Source organism: Mus pahari, chromosome 1 (assembly GCF_900095145.1).
Source record: "Mus pahari chromosome 1, PAHARI_EIJ_v1.1, whole genome shotgun sequence".
NCBI lineage: Eukaryota > Metazoa > Chordata > Mammalia > Rodentia > Muridae > Mus > Mus pahari.
Window position 1 is genome coordinate 54,188,572 of NC_034590.1, and position 19,515 is coordinate 54,208,086.

General features: G+C 41.4%; 1 protein-coding gene across 1 annotated transcript in view; it reads left to right on the forward strand.

The window, feature by feature from the left end:
• Efl1 (elongation factor like GTPase 1) overlaps nt 1–19,515 on the forward strand; it is a 123,373-nt gene that overhangs the window by 41,623 nt on the left and 62,235 nt on the right. The window contains exons 13-15 of the mRNA XM_021194843.2: nt 2,547–2,698; nt 2,916–3,082; nt 8,027–8,165. Of these exons, the coding sequence (XP_021050502.1) occupies nt 2,547–2,698; nt 2,916–3,082; nt 8,027–8,165 (458 nt within the window). The remainder of the gene's footprint in view (nt 1–2,546; nt 2,699–2,915; nt 3,083–8,026; nt 8,166–19,515) is intronic.

Sequence of the window (19,515 nt, forward strand, 5' to 3'; positions counted from 1 at the left end):
CAGTTTCTGTATCCATTCCTCTATTGAGGGACATCTGGGTTCTTTCCAGCTTCTGGCTATTATAAATAAGGCTGCNATGAACATAGTGGAGCATGTGTCCTTATTACCAGTTGGAAGATCTTCTGAGTATATGCCCAGAAGAGGTATTGCTGGGTCCTCCGGTAGTACTATGTCCAATTTTCTGAGGAACCGCCTTTCTTACACCACCCAAGACCACCTGCCCAGAGGTAGCACTATCAGTGGTGAGCTGGGACCTTCCACATCAGTTACAATCAAGAAGGTGTTTAGAGACTTGCCTACAGGCATTTTCTCAGTTGGGATTTCCTCTTCATAGATGACGCTGGCGTGTATTAAGTTGGCCAAAACAAACAAACAAACAACCTCGTAGGCTCAAACTGGCAGTCCTCCTGCCTCAAGTCTACTGAGTTCCAAGACTATGGGTGTACAGTACGAATATCAACTTAAATGGTGATTCTATGCCATGTCGTGAACTTGGGCTTTAGGATTTATTAAAATTATATTTCTTTTTTAACCAAAGCTAAAATTAATTTCTTTTTCTAAGATGGTGATTTTTAATTTTTACTGACTGGAAGATGGTGACTATGGAGTTTGGACCCAACAAATTACACTTGAATTATGGCTCATATAGTATCCGTTAAACTTTGAGTCAACTTTCTTAAGCTTCCTAAGTCTTTGTCTTCCTGTGTGTGAAGTGGTGATGTACAGTGTGCTTCCCTTAACTGCTGTGATGGTTATGTGCTGTAACACAGGTGCAGTGGTGACAGACCAGTGATGAGCCCATTAGGCAGAGCAGTTCTCTCCAGTCTCCTGTACGCTAAAGTGATATTAACAGTGAATACTGTGTTCCGCATTTGTGTTTTAATTCATACTTTCATATACTTGTGTATGTGTGTGTGTGTGTGTGTGTATTTATCAGTTAAGCCTTTATCCGTGTCATTCCTCAGATGTTGTCCACCTTGTTTTTGTTTTAAAGACATCTCTCACAACCTGGAGCTCAGCAAGTAGGCTAGGCAAGGATTCCTCTGTCTTCCGTGTCCCTGGTATTCGGATTACACATGTGTCCTGCCAATCACGGATTTTATTCTTGGACATTCTTTTAGCAAAAGACTGAGTCAAGTAAACTTGCAGCGGAAGTATGTAGCTTGGGACAGAAGAGCGGAAGATATGGCTGTTGATGATGGCAAAGGAGGAGGCAGGAAGTGGACAAATCAGACACTGCTGCAGAAGGCAGAAGAGCAGCTGTAGCTTACCGTCGTGAGGAAGCAGGGTGCATCCTGTCTTTACAGGCGTTTCCCATGAAGAGGAGCCATTCCTGCAGGGATGGTCAGTCTCCCGCCAGTGATCTGAGGTCTCTCACTTTGACTACCTATAGTGAGCGGGGTCTGGCTAAGAGGCCCAGATACTGGGGAAGATAAGTAGCACGAGTTTCCATCCAGCTGGCAGGAACCGGCAGAGCACAGCAGTGAACAGTCTGAGTTAGGATATCATTAGCTCCCGGAGCATGTGGCTCCTTAGAAGACAGGGCGACAGTGCCTGTGCCCAGTACCTATCTATGTGCACAGTGTAGCCTATCTGTGTAGACTCTGGCGCTATAAGAGAAAGAGGAAGGAAGCAAGGCAGTGAGGGAGATGAGACTGAGGCTGGCTTCACAGTATGGTTTACAGAGTGAAATAGAAGTTGTAATGTCAAAGGCCAGAGGCAGTGTGGGAGGGAGGCAGTACTGAGACCAGACAGTGTAGCCCAGCTCTGCTCCTGTTGCTCAGGCTCCTGCTTGAGAGCCTGGATGTTGAGCCCCAGTGCAGTGGTGAGCATGCCACATTCTACCAGCTCCAAGGCCAGGGCTTGTACTGCTCTGTGCCGGGGTTAAATATGCAAGGGGTGGGGAGTGTTCATGTGAACGCCTGCTCTGAAGGGAAACTACTACTGCTTCACTTCACTTGCCTGGTTTCTTCCTTCCAAACCCAGATTCCTAACCAAATGCTCAGTCTCTACCTTACCTTTTATAAAGCTCTTTTCAGAATTAAAGCTCTAAGTACCTTTTCTGTGTCCTGATAGAAATGAGAGTCACTTTCATGAAGGCAAAAGAAACAAACCATTACTCCATTATTGCTAATGGAATAATTAGACACACTTTTGAACTAAAAAGAAACCTCATTTCATAGTGACCATTTGCATACTTTCCAGGGAGTTTTGAGCCTTGGTGCCTGTTAGCCATTCTCTTCTTTCTCCTTGTTGGCCTCTACCAGAAGAAACACTGACTCTGTGGAAGGCTTTGTGTAACTGCACTTGGTGGTGCTTGGGGCTGTGGGCAGTTGTGCACCAGTTCATAAGCTCCAAGCCATTGGGGATGTAGCGGGCCGGAGAGAAATCGGAGAAGCCTCAGTGGGGTACTTGGTACTGGTTATCACTTCTGCAGTCATGTGAGCACTTGTTTTCAAAAGAGAGCTGAGGGGTGTTTGGTGCTGCCACATCATAAAATACTATGATCATCATAACATATTATAACATCATAACATATCCTGTAGGCCTCTTACTCAAGAAGAAATGGCCCAGAGACGGGAACGGGCAAGACAGAGGCACGCAGAGAAGCTTGCAGCAGCCCAGGGGCAAGCACCCCAGGGACCCACCCAGGATGGAAGTGCCCTTGAAACAAGTCCCCATGAAGATGTGCCAAGAGGTACAGCATTCCTAAAAGGTCTTGATGGAAACTATTTGACATTTTTGCTTAACTTGTCTTAATATGTCTTTCATATTTTCCCTTTGTCGTTGTTTTTAATCAATATTGTTTCTGTTCTCAGACCAAATATTCATGTTCACTATTTCTTGGTACATAGGAACAGTTACTTGATTGAAGTAAGCATTCATGGCACTGAATATTTTTTTGTGCCTGGCAGGTGATGAACCAGATGTGGCAAGTGTAAGCCATCAGCCTGCTCCCCAGGAAGAAAGCAGCCAAGAGGCCTTCATTGCATTTGCTCGTGTGTTCAGTGGTATAGCTCGAAGAGGAAAGAAAATTTTCGTCTTAGGACCCAAATACAACCCTGTTGATTTTTTACAGCGGGTAAGAGTTAGGAGTAAACTATGTGGGCATTATTTTAAGGACATGGAAACTTTTAGACTGCACAGTTGAGGTGGCGAATGGGTAAAAGATACCCCAATTCCTGTGTTACCTGTTGCATTGCCTTGGTAACATTTTGTATATATAAATGGCTCCCTTAATAGCATTTGTGAACCAATAGCAAGTGAGCAACTTTTCTGGCCTTTTTTGCATATCAAGCAAGGTAAGAGTCATGTTGGGCTGGAGGGAAGAAGTAGATATAGGTGTTATTCTTATAGTTAATCTTCACAGGTTTACAGAGCCAAAAATCTCAGTGACTCAGGCAAAAGCTATAGTGATAGGCACAGCCTGCATTGCCTGGAGTCTATTCAGGCTGGTCTGAGAGCAGATAGACATGCCTGAGCCAGGGCCAAAGAGTCCGCAGGCCAGAATTTTCAGGGAACACACGACAGAGACATTGGAACTAAACATGGAATGAGAATGACACCAGAGGGCCTTGCAGGACCAGCAAGAAGCAGCTCAGTAGTGAGTGACATGACCCTCAGGCGCATAAGCATGTAGCTTCATGAGAGGAGCTTATCTGTAGGTGACTAGGACAGTGACTTTTAAATGCAGGTAGGGGTTGGAGAGCGCAGCCAAAGAAAGCTCTCCCTCAGTTTCTTCTGTTAGCAGTCTGTTCTCTCCAGTGCTGCATGATGGTTAGGCAGGCCTTGCTAGTCTGTGAGACAAAGCACAGTACTTAGTGTGCAGAGGCTTGTGATCCATGAGAGACTAAAAGTGTTATAACCATTGTATGTGTTGGAGCTTAGTAAATAGCTTTTTCCTCGGCATTGAGAGTCGCATACTCGCCAAACTGACCCAGTGATAAGGATTATTTTGTGAAGCACTGACTCACAGGGTTACAAATGTCGTGAGCACTCCTGTTCATCTCTGTGTATCTATCTCTGACACTACGGGTTGGAATCTGTTGCTTATGTGTCAGGCATCCAAGCAGGGATAAAAATGTGCCAATAGCACAGAAGACAGTTGGACTCATGGAGTCAGAGCCACAGAAATCCTATTCTAATGTACTTGTTAAGAAGGATATGTGAGGGCTGGAGAGATGGCTCAGTGCTTAAGAGCACTGACTACTCTTGCAGAGGTCCTGAGTTCAATTCCCATCAACCACATGGTGGCTAACAACCACCTGTAATGGGATCTGACGCCCTCTTCTGGTGTGTTTGAAGAGAGCAATGGTGTACTCATATACATAAAATAATCTTTAAAAAAAAAAAAGGATATGTGAAATAGTTCCAGCTCACTGTAGAAGTTAGCCCTACTCAGATCCTTCCTGACCTTTGTGTTGTTTTCTGTTGCTATTGTTACAGATTATACCATAACCAGCAACTTAAAAAGAGTGCAGGTTGTCAGCCCACACTTTCTAAGACTTTGGGGCTGGGGCTGACTTAGCTGGGTGTCTATGGGATTTTACACTGCTGAAATCAGGGTGTGATGAGCTAGTCTCTGAAGGATCAGCTAGGGAAGAGTGTTCTTCCGAGAGTGTGTATGTATGTGCACACAAAAGCTAGAGGAAGCAAGCAGGTGATAGTCGCAGCCTGCACTGTTTTTTGTTTTTAACTTATTTTGAGACAGTGTCTTACTAGGTTTCCTAGGATAGCCTTGAGCTCATTCTGTAGCCAAGGCAAGCCTTGAGCACGTGATCCTTTTGCCTCAGCCTCCAAGTACTCCCTGTCTTCCCACCCCCTACCCCCACTGTCCACGCCTCCTCATTTCCCTTAAAACATGGCCATCTTCCCAGGGTTATCAGCCAACCATTGCATATCAAGTTGCTGTAGGACTAGACACTTCGCTCCTGTCAAGGCTGGATGAGGCAGTACTGTAGGAGGGAAAGGTCCCACAAGCAGGCAAAAGAGCCAGAGACAACCCCCGCTCCCACTGTTAGAGCCCACAAGAATTCCAAGCTACACGGCTGTAACACAGGTGCCTAGGCCTCGGTCAGTCCCATACAGGCTCCCTGGTTGGTGGTTGTCTCTTGGGGCCCCTGTGAGCCCAGGTTAGTTGTTTCTGTGGGTTTTCTTATGATGTCCTTGACCCCTCTGGCTCCTCTTCAGCAGGATTCCCTGAACTCCACCTAATGTTTGGCCGTGGGTCTCTGCATCTGTTTCCACTCATTGCTGGATGAAGCCTTTCTGAGGACAGTTGGGCTAGGTACCAGTCTATGAGTATAGCAGTATATCATCCGGAATCATTTCATTGACTTTTTTTTTTTTTTTTTTGCCAGTCATGTTCATTTCTGTCCTAGGTCTCTGGGATATCTAGCCTCAGGATCAATCATTGGTTGGCCACTTACACATTTTCTGCACTACCTTTACCTCAGCACATCTTATAAGCAGGACAACTTGTAGGCCATTGGGTAAATGTACTATGTTTTTATTATCCATTCTTTGGTTGAGGGACATATAGGTTGTTTCTAGTGTTTGGCTATTACTAATAAAACTGCCATGAACCTAGCTGAGTGAGCATCCTTATGGTAGAAGAGTGTCCTCTGGGTATATACCCAGCAATGGTGTATCTGGGTCTTAAGATAAATTGATTCCAAATTCTCTGGAAAACAACCATATTGATTTCCAAAACAGCTGTAAGTTTGCACTCTAACCATCAATGGAGGAGTATTCCCCCCTTGCTTCACATTCCCTCTAGCATGAGCAATAACTTGTGTTTTTTTATTTTATTTCTCTGCTGGCTAAGGGTGTTGAACATTTCTTTAAATGCTTCTCATCCATTTGAGATTCTTTTGTTGAGAGTTTTCTGTTTAGATCTGTACCCCATTTTTTAATTGGATTATTTGGGGGGTTTGATAGCTAACTTTTGAGTTCTTTATGTATTTTAGATTCTAGGCCTCTGTCAGATATAGGGTTGGTGAAGATCTTTTCCCAATCTGTAGGCTGATGTTTTGTTCTATTGACAGTGTCCTTTCTCTTACAGAAGCTTTTCAGTTTCATGAGATCCTGTTTATTAATTGTCTATCTTAGTGCCTATGCTATTGTTGTTCTGTTGTTTCCTGTGCCAATGCATTCAAGGCTCTTCCCTACTTTCTCTTCAATCAGGCTCAGGGTATATGATTATTATGTTAAGGTCTTTGATCCACTTGAACTTGAGTATTATGCAGGGTGATAAATAAGAATCTATTTGCATTCTTCTACACACTGACATCCAGTTAGATTAGCACCATTTGTTGAAGATGCTTTCTTTTTTCCATTGTATAATTTTGGCTTCTTTGTCAAAAATCAGGTGTTCATAGGTGTGTGGATTTATATATGGGTTTTGATCCCATCACATTGATCAACCTGCCTATTTTTACATGCAGTTTTTATTACTGTTCTCTATAGTACAGCTTGAGATTAGGATGCTGGTAACTCCAGAGGTTCTTTTATTGTACAGGTTTGTTTTAGCTATCCTGGGTTCTATTTTTCCATATGAAGTTGAGAATTATTCTTTCAAGGTCTGTAAAGAGTTGTGTTAGAATTTTGATGGGGATTGCATTGACTCTGGATTGCTTTGGTAAGGTGGCCATTTTCATTATATTCACCCTACCGATCCGTGAGTATGGGAGATCTTTCCAACTTCTCATATCTTCCATTTTTTTCTCCAGGTACTTAACATTCTGTCATACAGATCTCTCACTTGCTTGGTTAGAGTTACACCAAGGTATTTTATATTATTTGTGGCTATTGAGAAGGGTGTTGTTTTCCTAATTTCTTTCTCTGCCCATTTAACATTTGTATATAAGAGGGCTATTGTTTTTTTGTTTGTTTGGTTGGTTGTTTTTAATCTTGTATCCAGCCACTTTGTTGAAAGTGTTTATCAGCTATAGAAGTTCTCTGGTAGAATTTTTGAGGTTACTAATGTACGCTATCATCTGCGAATAGCAATACTTTGACTTCTTTCCAATTTGTATCCCCATGGTCTCCCTTATTTGTCTTATTATTCTGGCTAGAACTTCAATTGCTGTATTGAATACATATGGAGAGAGTGTAAAACCTTGTTTTGTCCTTGATTTTAGTGAAGTTGCTTTAAGTTTCTCGTCATTTACTATTGGCCATCAGCTTGCTGTATATTGCCCTTAGGTATGTGCCTTGTATCCCTCATTTCTTCAAGACCTTTATCATGAAGGGATGTTGGATTTTTGTCAAAGGCTTTTTCAGCATCTGATGAGATGATCATGTGTTAGTTTTCTTTCAGTCTCCAGGTCCTGTATGGTCATTCATGACAGTGTCTCCTTAAGAATGAGTAAATCAAATAAGGGTGCTCATAAATCTACCGTTCTTGTGCATATTTTTCTGCATGTATGCTCTCTCTCCTCATCAGTGTTCCTAGTATTTCAACATATGTTCCCTTTCAGATTAACAACGTGGCATAGCTACTTAGCAGATGCTCGGCTTTGTCGTGGCATTTTTAATAGGATTTTTCATGTGTTTCAAGGCAGTAGCACAGTTCTTATTGAATGCTTTATCAGACAATCCCAATAATTTTACATTATAATGGTAATAATGAATGTTGAAATAGAAGCATGGTATCGGCGTGAGAACTGATGTATGGCATAATGCTCAGATCTATTAGCAATGGACTCTGGACCAGCAAAATGGGAGCTACCAGGATACAGGAGAATTTCTTAGCCTCAAAGCTTATAGGTGGCAATTCAAACACATTTTAAACATTTGAGAGATGTTAGTATTTCAGAATAAAATACGACTCATTTCTTATCATAATCCATTGAAACTTAACATTTCAGCGTCCAGCATTTAGGGAAGAGGCAAAGGTCACTGCACAGTGTCTTGCTGCTCAGTAAACACTTGAGGACGCTGTAGTGCCTCGCCTGCTTCCTCACTTGAGAGCGCTATAGAGCCTTACCTACTTCCTCACAGTTTCCATTATTTTCCCTGGCAGGTTCCACTAGGCTTCTCAGCTCCACTAGAGGACCTCCCTCCTGTGCCCCACATGGCGTGCTGTACTCTGGAGAACCTGTACCTTCTGATGGGAAGGGAGCTGGAAGATCTGGAGGAAGTTCCCCCAGGAAACGTGCTGGGTAGGGCACTACTGGGCACTCTGCTCACTCCAGCCTTGAAGGCTGTCCAACATGGCATGGGGTGCTTAGTGACAGTTTTAAAGACAATGACCTGTCTTTTTTCATAGTTATAATTTTTTTCTGGAGTCTTTAACTTAGTAGAATTGAGTCACCGGCTTGTGAGTCAGTAACATGGAGATCTAGTTCAAACCTGTAGGTGCTGTTTAAGTAAACTGTGATGCCCTATCTTAAGTGGGGGTTCCATTTGTTTAGAAGCAAAAACAAGAATTCTTACTCATATAAAGTCAGTGTAGATGACCAAATGCTTCTTGTTCTACAGGTTTGATTCTAATTTTTGGAAACTGTTTTGACATGAAGGACTGTTTAAACTTATTTCTTTTCTCCTCACCCCACCCCAAATGCTTCTTACTATTGAGAATTGCTTCTCTAATAGTAATTGATAGATATTAATTTTCCTGTAAATGTTGTGCCTTTTCCCTTGTTTGATTCCTGCCCTCTTAGTGCTGTTCCTGAGGCAGGTTCTTCATTAGAACTGGGACATGGAGTGCTGTATCCCATTGTGTGCTTCAGTTCTGAACCGTAGGGTCCTTGTCAGCTGTAGAGCTGTTCATTTAATAACTGCTTAGATGAGAAAGTCTCATTAAATAAAGAATATTGGTCTAGAGTAGCCACTAGTTTGCCTGAATTTTGTGGGTCCTGATCCAAGAAATTTGCCAAAACATTTTGTCATGCTCCTGCTGAGATATATATATATATATATATATATATATATATATATATATATATATATATATGTTCATAATTTTTTTGACATGGAATTAGTAGAATTCCTATTCCCTATTCCCTATTTTGATTCTATTTCTTTGGAAAATGCCACTGAACTTTTGATTTAGCTGACAATTGATCTAGCTTTGTGAGTAGCCATAGCCAACTTCATTAGAACTGCAGGAGTATGGGAACACCCTGTCTCTGCTCCTAGGCCCTCCTTGGGGTTACTATGGCTTGGACCCCTTTGTGTCTTAAATGGCCCTGTAACCTAGAGGAGCTCAGCACATGTCCAGGGAAAGGAAGCTGCTCTGTGGTGTGGACAGCATGGGTGACCTTTTTGAGGCTGCCTTGCCTAAGGCTCGGTGTGTTGTCTTCTCCAGTACAACTGGTAGGAGCATGGCAGGCAGGGCTTTGTGGTTTGTGTCTGGGTTTCTAGATACTGTCCAAGTCTGTGGTTACGTGTTCTTAGAAGGGCTGAAACCATCTCTTTTTCATCCATCCCTCAAGGGAGCCATGGTTCTGCCCTCTGCTGTGGGAAGAACTACTCTAAGGTAGAACGCTTCATTTCTTCTTGAGAAAAATAGCTCTTCTTAAGCTTGTGGAGGTGGAAGGCAGGTAAACGTGAGTGGACATTGTTAGTCATTTACCTATGTATGACTCTGCCAAAGGGACACGTTACTTTAAGGCAGAATACATGGAGTGGGAGTGCCAGGTATATCCCTGTATGCCTTAGGGTTGTATTTAGCTGCTTAGATCTCAGTCCATGGTCCTTGACTATTTGGCTCTGGTTCTGTGGTGAGAAAGAGCATTGTGGTAGCGGGAGCATGCGGTGTGACGCGAGGGCAGCCTGAGAGTAGAGCAGAGTAGCTTACAGATGGAAAGAAGCGTAAGGTCATGACAGGAAGGTAGAACTCCATGGTCACTGCCATAGAGGCCCATCTCCATCCAGGCCCCACCTTCCAGAATTCTACTTCCCAATAGTGAAACTGTTCATTGGGTCAGAACCCTCATGATCCGAGTGTCTCTGGAAATTCAGCCCAGGGTATGCTTTATTAAATCTCCAAGACATTTCGAGAGCTACCTAAACAGATGAACCATACAGACTGCTAGCAAGGTTTATTTATTTATTTTTATTTGTGTATAAAAGGACCTTGCTGGTGGACGCGTGTATGTAGTTTTGTTTCTTTAATCTGTCATATGCCCTGGTAACTACAAGGGAGGCCAAGATTGAGTGTAGAGATATTTGGGCTATGAATGGTTTTTGGAGGTTGGACTTACAGGGCCAGCCAAGCCATTCCCACCCCTCATCTCTTGTTGCCTAACAATTCCTGAGTCCCCTTTGTTAAAGTTCTGCTTCTTCACATATCATCCTCCGAAAGGACTATGAGGGTAACCCTGGAGGAATTAGAGCCAGGCTAGCCTCTTTGATTTTCCCTCTAAATTGAGACAGACAGTAATTGTTTCCAAATATCACTGAGCTCCCTGGGTGACCAGCAAGAACAAAGGCACCACAAGCCTGCCCATAGTCCCACAAACCAGTTAGGTTGGCTTCTAGCCAGGCATACAACCTTTCTGGGCCTAAAGATTTTCAGATGATTTGAACTAACTGCCACAGTTACTAACATTACTGGCAATTCTGTTTCTTGTAGTAGAAACAGAACAGCTCTACTTGTTTTCCAAGATTGTTATCTATGATTCGTTTATTATATGTATCCTTTAGCCAAAACTTGAAGCACAGAACATTAACTAGCGATATATAGAGTACATTTTGTTGTACTAACTATGAAATACTAACAAAACTATAAATACCTACAAAGTTGAACTTGATGTTCCTGTTGTATTACAGCAGGCTGATATTCCAAGTCAAACTTAGTCAGTTTAAAATTCTTCATATTTATATCATGCAAGGTTTTATTTTGTTTGTTTTAGGTTTTTTTTTTCTTTAGGTTTTATAAAACAAGGTTTCACTGTGTATCTCTGGCTATCCTGGAGTTTACTCTGTAGTCCAGGCTAGCCTTATACTCCCAGAGATCTGCCTACTTCTGCCCTTTTTACCTGGATTGTCGATATCTCCATGGTTGGAAAAGGGCAATACTATATCCAAGTTCCTTCAAAGCCTCTAATTTCTCAGGTCTATGGTTCTTAAAGATAAACTTTATTTCAGTAATTAGGGCATTTTCTCTCCCGGTATTCATTACACGAAGCAGTAAATGTTTCAGCATGGTCTCTTGGGCCTGATGACCCGTTTGAAAAGAGTCCATCAGAAAGCCATGACTGATTTGCAGCCTCACAGTGTAGAACAACCTCTTCAGACAAATTCCACTGGTTCGTTGATTTAAACCATACAGTGTGTGTTAGCAGTCCCAAGTTCCTAAGGCCGAGTGTTTAATGACAGCAGCTGTTCAAAGCTGACAAGGGTGGAGGAGTGGAGGAGACTGAGCTTTGGCCTTAGAAGGTAGGTGGCACAGAAATCTGGCTGGTAGCTAAGGGCAATGAAGGGTTGCTAGGCCACATTGGCTAAAACCAGGTGTATCCACACAGTGTTTCATTGCTTGTAGCTTGAAATGAAAAATTAGGCTAGCCGAATAGGGTAGAATAATCTGCATGTTCCAATTACATTTGCTGCATTATAAACCTTGAGACCTAGTGGCTTAAAATAAAGGTGGCTTTTATTTATTTTTATTTTTTTTAATGCATCTGCAGTTTGTGCATTTGCTTGGTGTGGATGGTGTCTGCTGAGGAAGCTCAAAGCCAGGGGGTAGAGTTGTAAGAAGAGCCTTTCAGCCCCTGTGCTGGAGGCTGATGCCACCCCTTGGCCTTGGTGGGCAAACAGGCTTTACAGGTGAGTGGCTTGTTACACTTGGACTATAAATCACCTCAACAGGCTCACTTGTTAGGTGTTTTCTCCTGTTGGTGGTGCTATTTGAGGAATTAGTAGACACTTGAAGAGAGACTGTGGGTTACCAGAACGTGTCTTTAAAGGCACTATCTTGCTCTGACACCTTTATCCCTTTCTTCGTACCATGAGGAGAACAGCACCCTGTCCCTGCCTCCACCGTTTACTTCACCATGGGCCTAAAATCAAGGCCGCCAACACTTGCAGAATTCGATCTCTAGCACTATGCTTGAATAGATCATTCCTCTCGGTAAGTTTTCTCCATGAGCAAGTCCCAGCATGCCTTCTGTAGCTGTAAGCTTCATTGCCACCACCTCCTGTGTGTTAGAAGTGAATCGAGGCCCATATTGTAAGAAGAACTATTATATATTTGGTTTTAGTGGTTTTTTTTTTTTTTTTTTTTAAACAAAAACAAAAAAAAGCCTCACTTTTAATGAGGGGCCTATTTAGGATTTGTGGACGGTGCTTTAAAACTACCACACTCTTGATCACAGATAACTTCTGGTTTCCTTTTGCATTTTATACTCATCACAAATTAAAATGGAGATAGTCATTGTGATCAGGGAATGCCTGTGAGCTCCTTTTGACTTTCTTTACATAGAGAAAAAGGCACGCTTTTTAATAAGAAAACAGTGGCCAGCGCTGTGGCTGATGGCCGTCTGCTTCCCATCAGAAGCCGTGTAGCAGTGGGTTCATTCAGTGCAGACCAAAATTGTTTTGTTGGAAGAGGAAATGAAAACATTATATAGCATTCTTGAACAATCAGTATTAGGTAGTCAGACTCCATAGCAAAGTTCTTTTATTGGAACACTTGAAAATGCAGATTTCACATTTGAACTCAGCTGTAACTCACTTCAAAACTTGTATGTGCTAATAAATATGGAAAAGATTTTTGTAGTCTGGAAATAGTTGATTTCAAGTTTAGAGTCATGTAATTCCAACCTGATGTTTGTATAGTTGGTATAGATGGGACCAAAGAGAGCTGTGTGGAGCGCACAATAGTCTTTTGTTCCATTCCCCACTGGAAATACCTCTAAAAATCAATGTCTGCTGCAGGCTTGCACTAAAATATGAGGGGAAATTGAATTAGAATTCCAAATCCTTGGCCTTTGCATATACTCTTGTAGATCTCTTCCATATGGTTGAGCCTTTAAAAGTTCAGGGACACATTCTGAAAGGAAACATGATATTCCTCTCTTTACAACATAAGGAAAATAATAAATATTAATTAGCCTTTTTCTGAACAGATTTAGTTCTGCCACGGTTGGGTGCTGGGCCAATAGGAAGTCAGTGGCAGTGATCAGTATGAATTGTGTGTGTGTGTGTGTGTGTGTGTGTGTGGTGGGGGAGTGGGCATTCTGTTTATGTAAAATAACCTAGAAAGAAGAATCACTGGAAGGATTTTACCAGCAAGTTGGACTTGATTTGTTTCAAAGAAAATCTCAGCAGTATGTAGTTGTAGTCCTTAGGTCTAGGTGATACTCACATAATACTTTAAATTTATTTCTTGAGAATTTTTTACAATGTATATTATCAGCAGTGTATATTTTGATTGGAGAGAGTTTATTGTGATCAACAAAAAATTAATAGCTTTAGTGGTCTCTTACATTTAGTAGTATAACCTGATTTTTATAATTTTCCATTTGCAGATGGTAATGATTTACACATTTTCCTTTTATATAATGGTTATATCTTATTTCTCTATGTTTTCTTTTGCTGATAAAGACTAACAGGTAACCCTGGGTATAGCTGCTCTTCCTTGCTTTAAGGTTGCTGTGCCCAGTGTTTCAGCTTCACCTTTGATTCGGTGACTCTTATTTATCAGGCTAGGAATGGTACTCAGTTGTACTGATGAATCCTCAGACTCTGAAGAGAGGATTAGAGGCTTTCCTGATGTAGCTAATATCATGAATTATATTTAATTTTCGTAATTGTAGTGAGTTGCCTTTGTAATCTTAGAGAGAAGGCCCAGCCATTGATCACTTGCTTTACTAGGATGTTAGCGCTAGCATTAGTGTTTTGTCCAGACTTTCATCATACAATGAGGACAGCAGACCAGTGTTTTCTAAGTGTCATGAAATACTAAATAGGAAACCTCTGTCTTCTTCATGTCCAGAACCAAACTGTCTGGTTGGTGGCCACTTCATAACCCCCAGGTATGTACATTTCCATAGTTTGAAACCAAGTGACAGAAAGATTGCCTTCATCAGTTGTACTAGCTGTGTTCCCAGTACTCTGTAGCTGTGTTATAGAAGTGAAGCTGGGGGTGTGGGTCTCGAGCTCTTTTACCAGGAGGGCCACTGTGCCTGGTGTATCATCGTGTCTGCCTGTGGGGTCTGGGATCCTGTGTATTCCTCCGTCCCCATTTCACACGTGTCTTCTTACCTGAGTGCTTCATTACAAAACTTATTAAAATATTAAGTATTTTTTTAAAAACAACATTCCTAGAGAGATAAATAGACGACATGCTTACTTATGTACAAACCCCTGGGCCACATATATTAAAAATAATTTAATAATATGGCACAAGCTCCACAGGAAAATTTGAAAATTCAGGTAAGCTAAGCAAAAGACTACTAAGTACTTGTTGGTGGTTGTCTTAGGACTACTTGCCAGTGAGCGAGGGCTGTTTCCCAGACAGGGAACTGAAGCTCAGAGACACTATGGAACTAACTCCACATCTGTAATACAGTGACGCACATTGTGAAAGCCAGTGTGTTTAACTGCTGCTTTTATCTGTGGCTGTTTATCCTTTTTGTTTCTGTATGTTTAGGTTTTCTTCCTTTGCTTCTAATCAGTCTCACTGAGTAATCATTTTTGACATTGCATTTTACCATATGCCTTTAAAGAATAAGTCTTCATATTAATCTGATTATTTTTATTAGATCCTCCTGTTAATTAAATTGTCCTTCCTTCCTTCCTTCCTTCCTTCCTTCCTTCCTTCCTTCCTCCCTCCCTCCCTCCTTCCCCTCTCTCCCTCCCTCCCTATTATTCATAGGAGTTGTCTCATTCACTGTATTTAAAACTAAAGCATGTATACCCTGAATCAGTATGACTTTGACTAAATTCCTGTAATTTTATGTGTAGCTTTTTTTTTTTTTTTTCATTTTCCTTTGAGACAGGATTTCCCTCTGTGGCTCTGTAGACCAGGCTGGCCTTTAACTCACAGAGATCTGCCTGCCTCTGCCTCTTCAGTGCTGAGACTAAAGCAGTAGCCAGCACACCTAGTCTTACCATGACATTGTTATGTGTACCCTAATTCAGCAGTTTGCAGATGTTGGACTACAGTTGCAGGTGGCACTGGAACATGTTCAGTCCCTTCAGCCCTAGAAACCACCAAGCAGGTTCTAGGAAGGGGACATTTCCTTCTCTGTCACCTCAGCTTTGATTGTGGTTGTATGTTTGATACAGTTCTTATCAAGTAAGAACTTATCAAGTAAGTTCTTATCAAGTCAGTGACTAATTCTCATAGTCACTGACTGAAGTACTTGGCTGTGAACATGGATCTTTTGAAAAGTTGGATCTACACTGCTTCCTAATCTAAAAGTTGCTCCTCTAGGCATTATATGAGAACGAAATACATTTATGTAGACCTCACTCCATCTTCAAAGAGTGTATACATTCCATTCTCGTTCTTTATTGTTTTTTGAGAATGTCACTATGTGTAGCCCAGTCTGGCGTGAAACTTACGATCCTCCTGCATTAGTCTCTCATTGCTGGGATTACAGTGTACACTACCACAACCAGCTTCATCTTTTACTCTTTGTTTAATGAAGTTTCAAGAGCAGAGGGCAGATCCTGAGGGAAGAGGAAGCAGATAGTATTTAAAGGTATTGGTCAAAGGAGCAAGGCAGGTTAATGTGTCAGAAATAGTTGAGTCAATGGGAGGGATCATGGGGAAAGACTGTAGAAGGGAAAGGTGCAAGAATCAGTGAAAATGCCAGTGACCAGTGATGGGAAATGTGCTGATCTCTCTCAGCCGTGCAAAAGATAGGAGCATCTTGGGAGAGAGGAAGGAAGGGAGGGCATGACATTTTGAATCATAGTAAATAGAAGGAGAAATAACAGCGAGCCCTTGCCAGCAGACCATTACACTATACTTAGACTAAGCTGGATCAACACTAGGCTCCCAGAAGAAGTAGAGATGTGAAACCCAGCAAGCATCACACAGACATGGAAATAGAAGGTTGGCCTGAGCATAGCAGAAGTCAGGGATGGACTGTGGCTGTTACTAGACAACTGGAAGCTTTCCTAGGAGTAAACTTGGAGGAAATGCTACTGACACCTTCAAGGATGGGAGCAGCGGCCTCCAGCCTGCAGGCTTCTTGCAGTTTCTTGAGCTGCAGCTGTAATTTTGGCCCACATGTGTTGGATGTAGTCGTTAAAGAAGAAGTCTTTGTACTCAGAACATGGACACAATGAGTAGACTTCAAGTCAGTTCCATTCTAAGGACTTGTTAGAGGCACACTTGAGAGGTCAATAATTACTAGTTGACATAATTGGTGGGACAACACTTAGCAGGCTGTGAAGTTCAGAGCCTGGACTTTAGCTAAATTAACAAGATACTAACAAGTCAGTGTCAGCAATGAAGAAGTAGGAGAGGGTAGTAATGGACCAAGCAAATGCCAGTTCAGGAGACAGCTGGTGAGGCGCTCAGGCGTGGTTCTTAGGATTTACAGCTCATTTCAAAATGGGGAAATAATTTGTAAATGGCTTGTAAATATTGATGAGATACCATTAATAGTTCATACCGTATAATCTTTAGATAAAAACAAATCTTTTTTTCAGCAGTTTCAAATGCATAAATTGATGCATTCATTTGAATTCAGTTTGACATTATCTTAAGGATTTTAAAGATAAGTTTTACAGGAAGGTATAAATCTGGTAAGGTTTTTGTTTTTGTTTTTGTTTTTGTTTTCGTTTTTAATGTTTTCTGAGATAGAGGTATTTCTTTAAGACCCTGACACTAGCTTGTAGAAAGGAGACTTTTGAGTGATCACAAGAAGGATGAGTTTTGAGTAGTGACAGTTTTTATGAAAACTTTACACAGCTTAATCTTTCAGACAAGACAGAGTATGTGGCTTAGAGGAACTCGATGTTAGATGAAGAAGCATGATTCAACTATGATCTAAAATGTGAATATATATGGCAAACAAGTAGATATGTAGCAACTCAGAAATGCATTTTAAAATCATAATAGAGTGCTCCTTTATAATCATCAGAAGGGTAAAAATATTGCAATCTGGTAACACCTTGTGTTGTATTTGTGGAACTGTGGATATGCTTTGAAGGATTCATGATACCCAGATACTGCAATTTTAACTCAAAAGAGAAAGTTTAGTAGACTCTTAAACAGAGAACTCACACAGGAATGTTAATAGTGCTCATGTTCATGAGAGAATGGCAAATTAAATGCTTACCAATGCAAATTATATTGTTATGAAATGGAATGTTGTTCATGAGTAAAAATGACTAATGTTATATTATCAATTTTGGACAGTCTTGCAACTGAATGAAAAACATGCAGTTTGCAGAATTTCTATGTAAAAGTTAAAAGCATGTAAATACTGCACATTATTTAGAAACAGATGTGTCCAAGGTTTAAAAATAAATAAATAAAAAGACAGCAAATTCAAGGTAATTAGCTTAAGAGAGATGGAACTGTCTTGGATGCTGGTAATGGCCCGCTGCTTTGGGCAGTGGGCTTATGTCATTTCTTGCAGTTTTCTTTTTACCTTTTATTTAGATACCATTTGTTTCCTGTGTGCATGCATGTGCATATGTGTGTGTACAAACATACACACACACACGTTCATAGGTAATAGTTTTAGTGTATTTTCTTTACCTTGATGATTCTGTCCTGTACAATTTTTTTCCATAGAATTGAGTGGAGAAATGCAAAGTCTGTGATTTAGAAATGGAATGTTCTGGATTAAAATTCCAGTTTAGCTTCTGTGGCTAGAGTGGTTGAATAACCAGTTTAGTAACAGGGCAGGTGCTTAACTGGTCCCTCACTTTGTCAGCTGTGGGATGGGGATCAAGCAAGGCTGCTGTGAGGTTCAGTGGGATGTACAACCTCATTTTATTTCAAAAATACCAAAACATAGATGTTAATGAAGTCTCATGGCCATTACCATTTTTTTAATAAGGAATGTTACTAGGCTTCCAAAAATCATACCTACAAAGTAAAAATAATAAGCAAAGTATGACTTGCTAACTGTAAATATTAAAAGATTTTTACAGTTCAGAAAACATAGAGATACATTAAATAGATACACTTAGTATATCCATTTAAAAACTTCAAGTGGGCCATTCACAAAGCATTCTCAGGACAAGTACTGTGTTCTAGGGAAGTCTGTTAGGAAGCTGTTCTTCAGCAGTGCCCAGAAAGGAAGTCGGGTACATTCGCGGATGCTGCAGTCCTCTGATTCTCCCTCAGTCATAGTCAGTTCTGGTTACAAGAACCCCAACCCTCTGGGGTCGTCTTAGAGAAAGCTTGAGATTGCAGCAAGAGCCCCCTTACTGGAGAAGCAGAGCCTAAGGAGCCTTGCAGCTCCTGGAAGGAGCACTGGTGTCAGAGCCCAGGTTTGGGCTGGAGCTTCGCTGTGGAAGCAGAGCTATGGGAGCCTTGGGCCTCGGAAGCAGTGCCTTGCAGAGAACCATAGCTTCCACACAAGAGGAAGGAGGACGCAGACAGTAGTAACCCTGTAGTCCTAGAGCAGCGGTTCTCAACCTTCCTAATGCTACAACCCTTTAGTACAGTTCCTCATGTTGTGCTGATCCCCAACCCTGAACTTGTTTTCATTGCTACTTTATAACTGTAAGTTTGCTACTGTTGTGAATTGTTATGTAACTATATGTGTTTTCAGATGGTCTTAGGCAACCCCTGTGGCAGTTGTTCTCCCTCAAAGGGGCCACAACCCATAGGTTGAGAACACTGTCCTAGATTCATCTGTGGGCAGCCTCATACCTGGTCAGCAAACTGTAGTCTAAATGGGGACAGATTTAAAATAAAGATATAAACTTGTTTTCTACAACTACATAAACCAGCATGTACTTCTAAAATGACATTCTGAAGAGAAATCATCATCATAAGAACAAAGACCATGAAATTTCAGTGTGATTTCTTAAAAGGAATTCTTATTGATTAGTATTTGTAAATTGACAGGCGCATAGGACATCAGAATCTGTACCTCCAGGATTATATTAAGAGCAGTAGGTGTTAAGAGCATACAGTTCTTCTGTAGAAGAAAACATACTGTGTTCTTTTTAAAGTAACTTCCCCTTTCCCAGTTTTATGTAGGGGGACAGATCATTCAGTTTATCCTTGACTAGGACAAGCAATCTCCTTTGTGGGTGAGCAGGAAGGCTTCGGCTTCCTACTACATCTTGTGTGCTGGATCGAAGGAGGGCTAACAGCATACTTCTTAGGGACTAAGCCTTGTAAGTCTCAATGCCTAATTGCTCTGTGTACTTCATGTGTATTATCGAGTGGATGAGTTAATTGATAAGATGACCGAGCTTAAGCAGCAGGAAGCGTGAGCAGCCAGAAGTTACTTAGTAGCCATCATCTGCGGGTTTTAAAGCTTACAGTGTTCTTAGGCACATAGGGAACCGAGAAAGGATGAAGGCTTAGCTCCCATTATAAACATACTAGAACCGGGCTGTGGAGTGCCTTGCTGCACA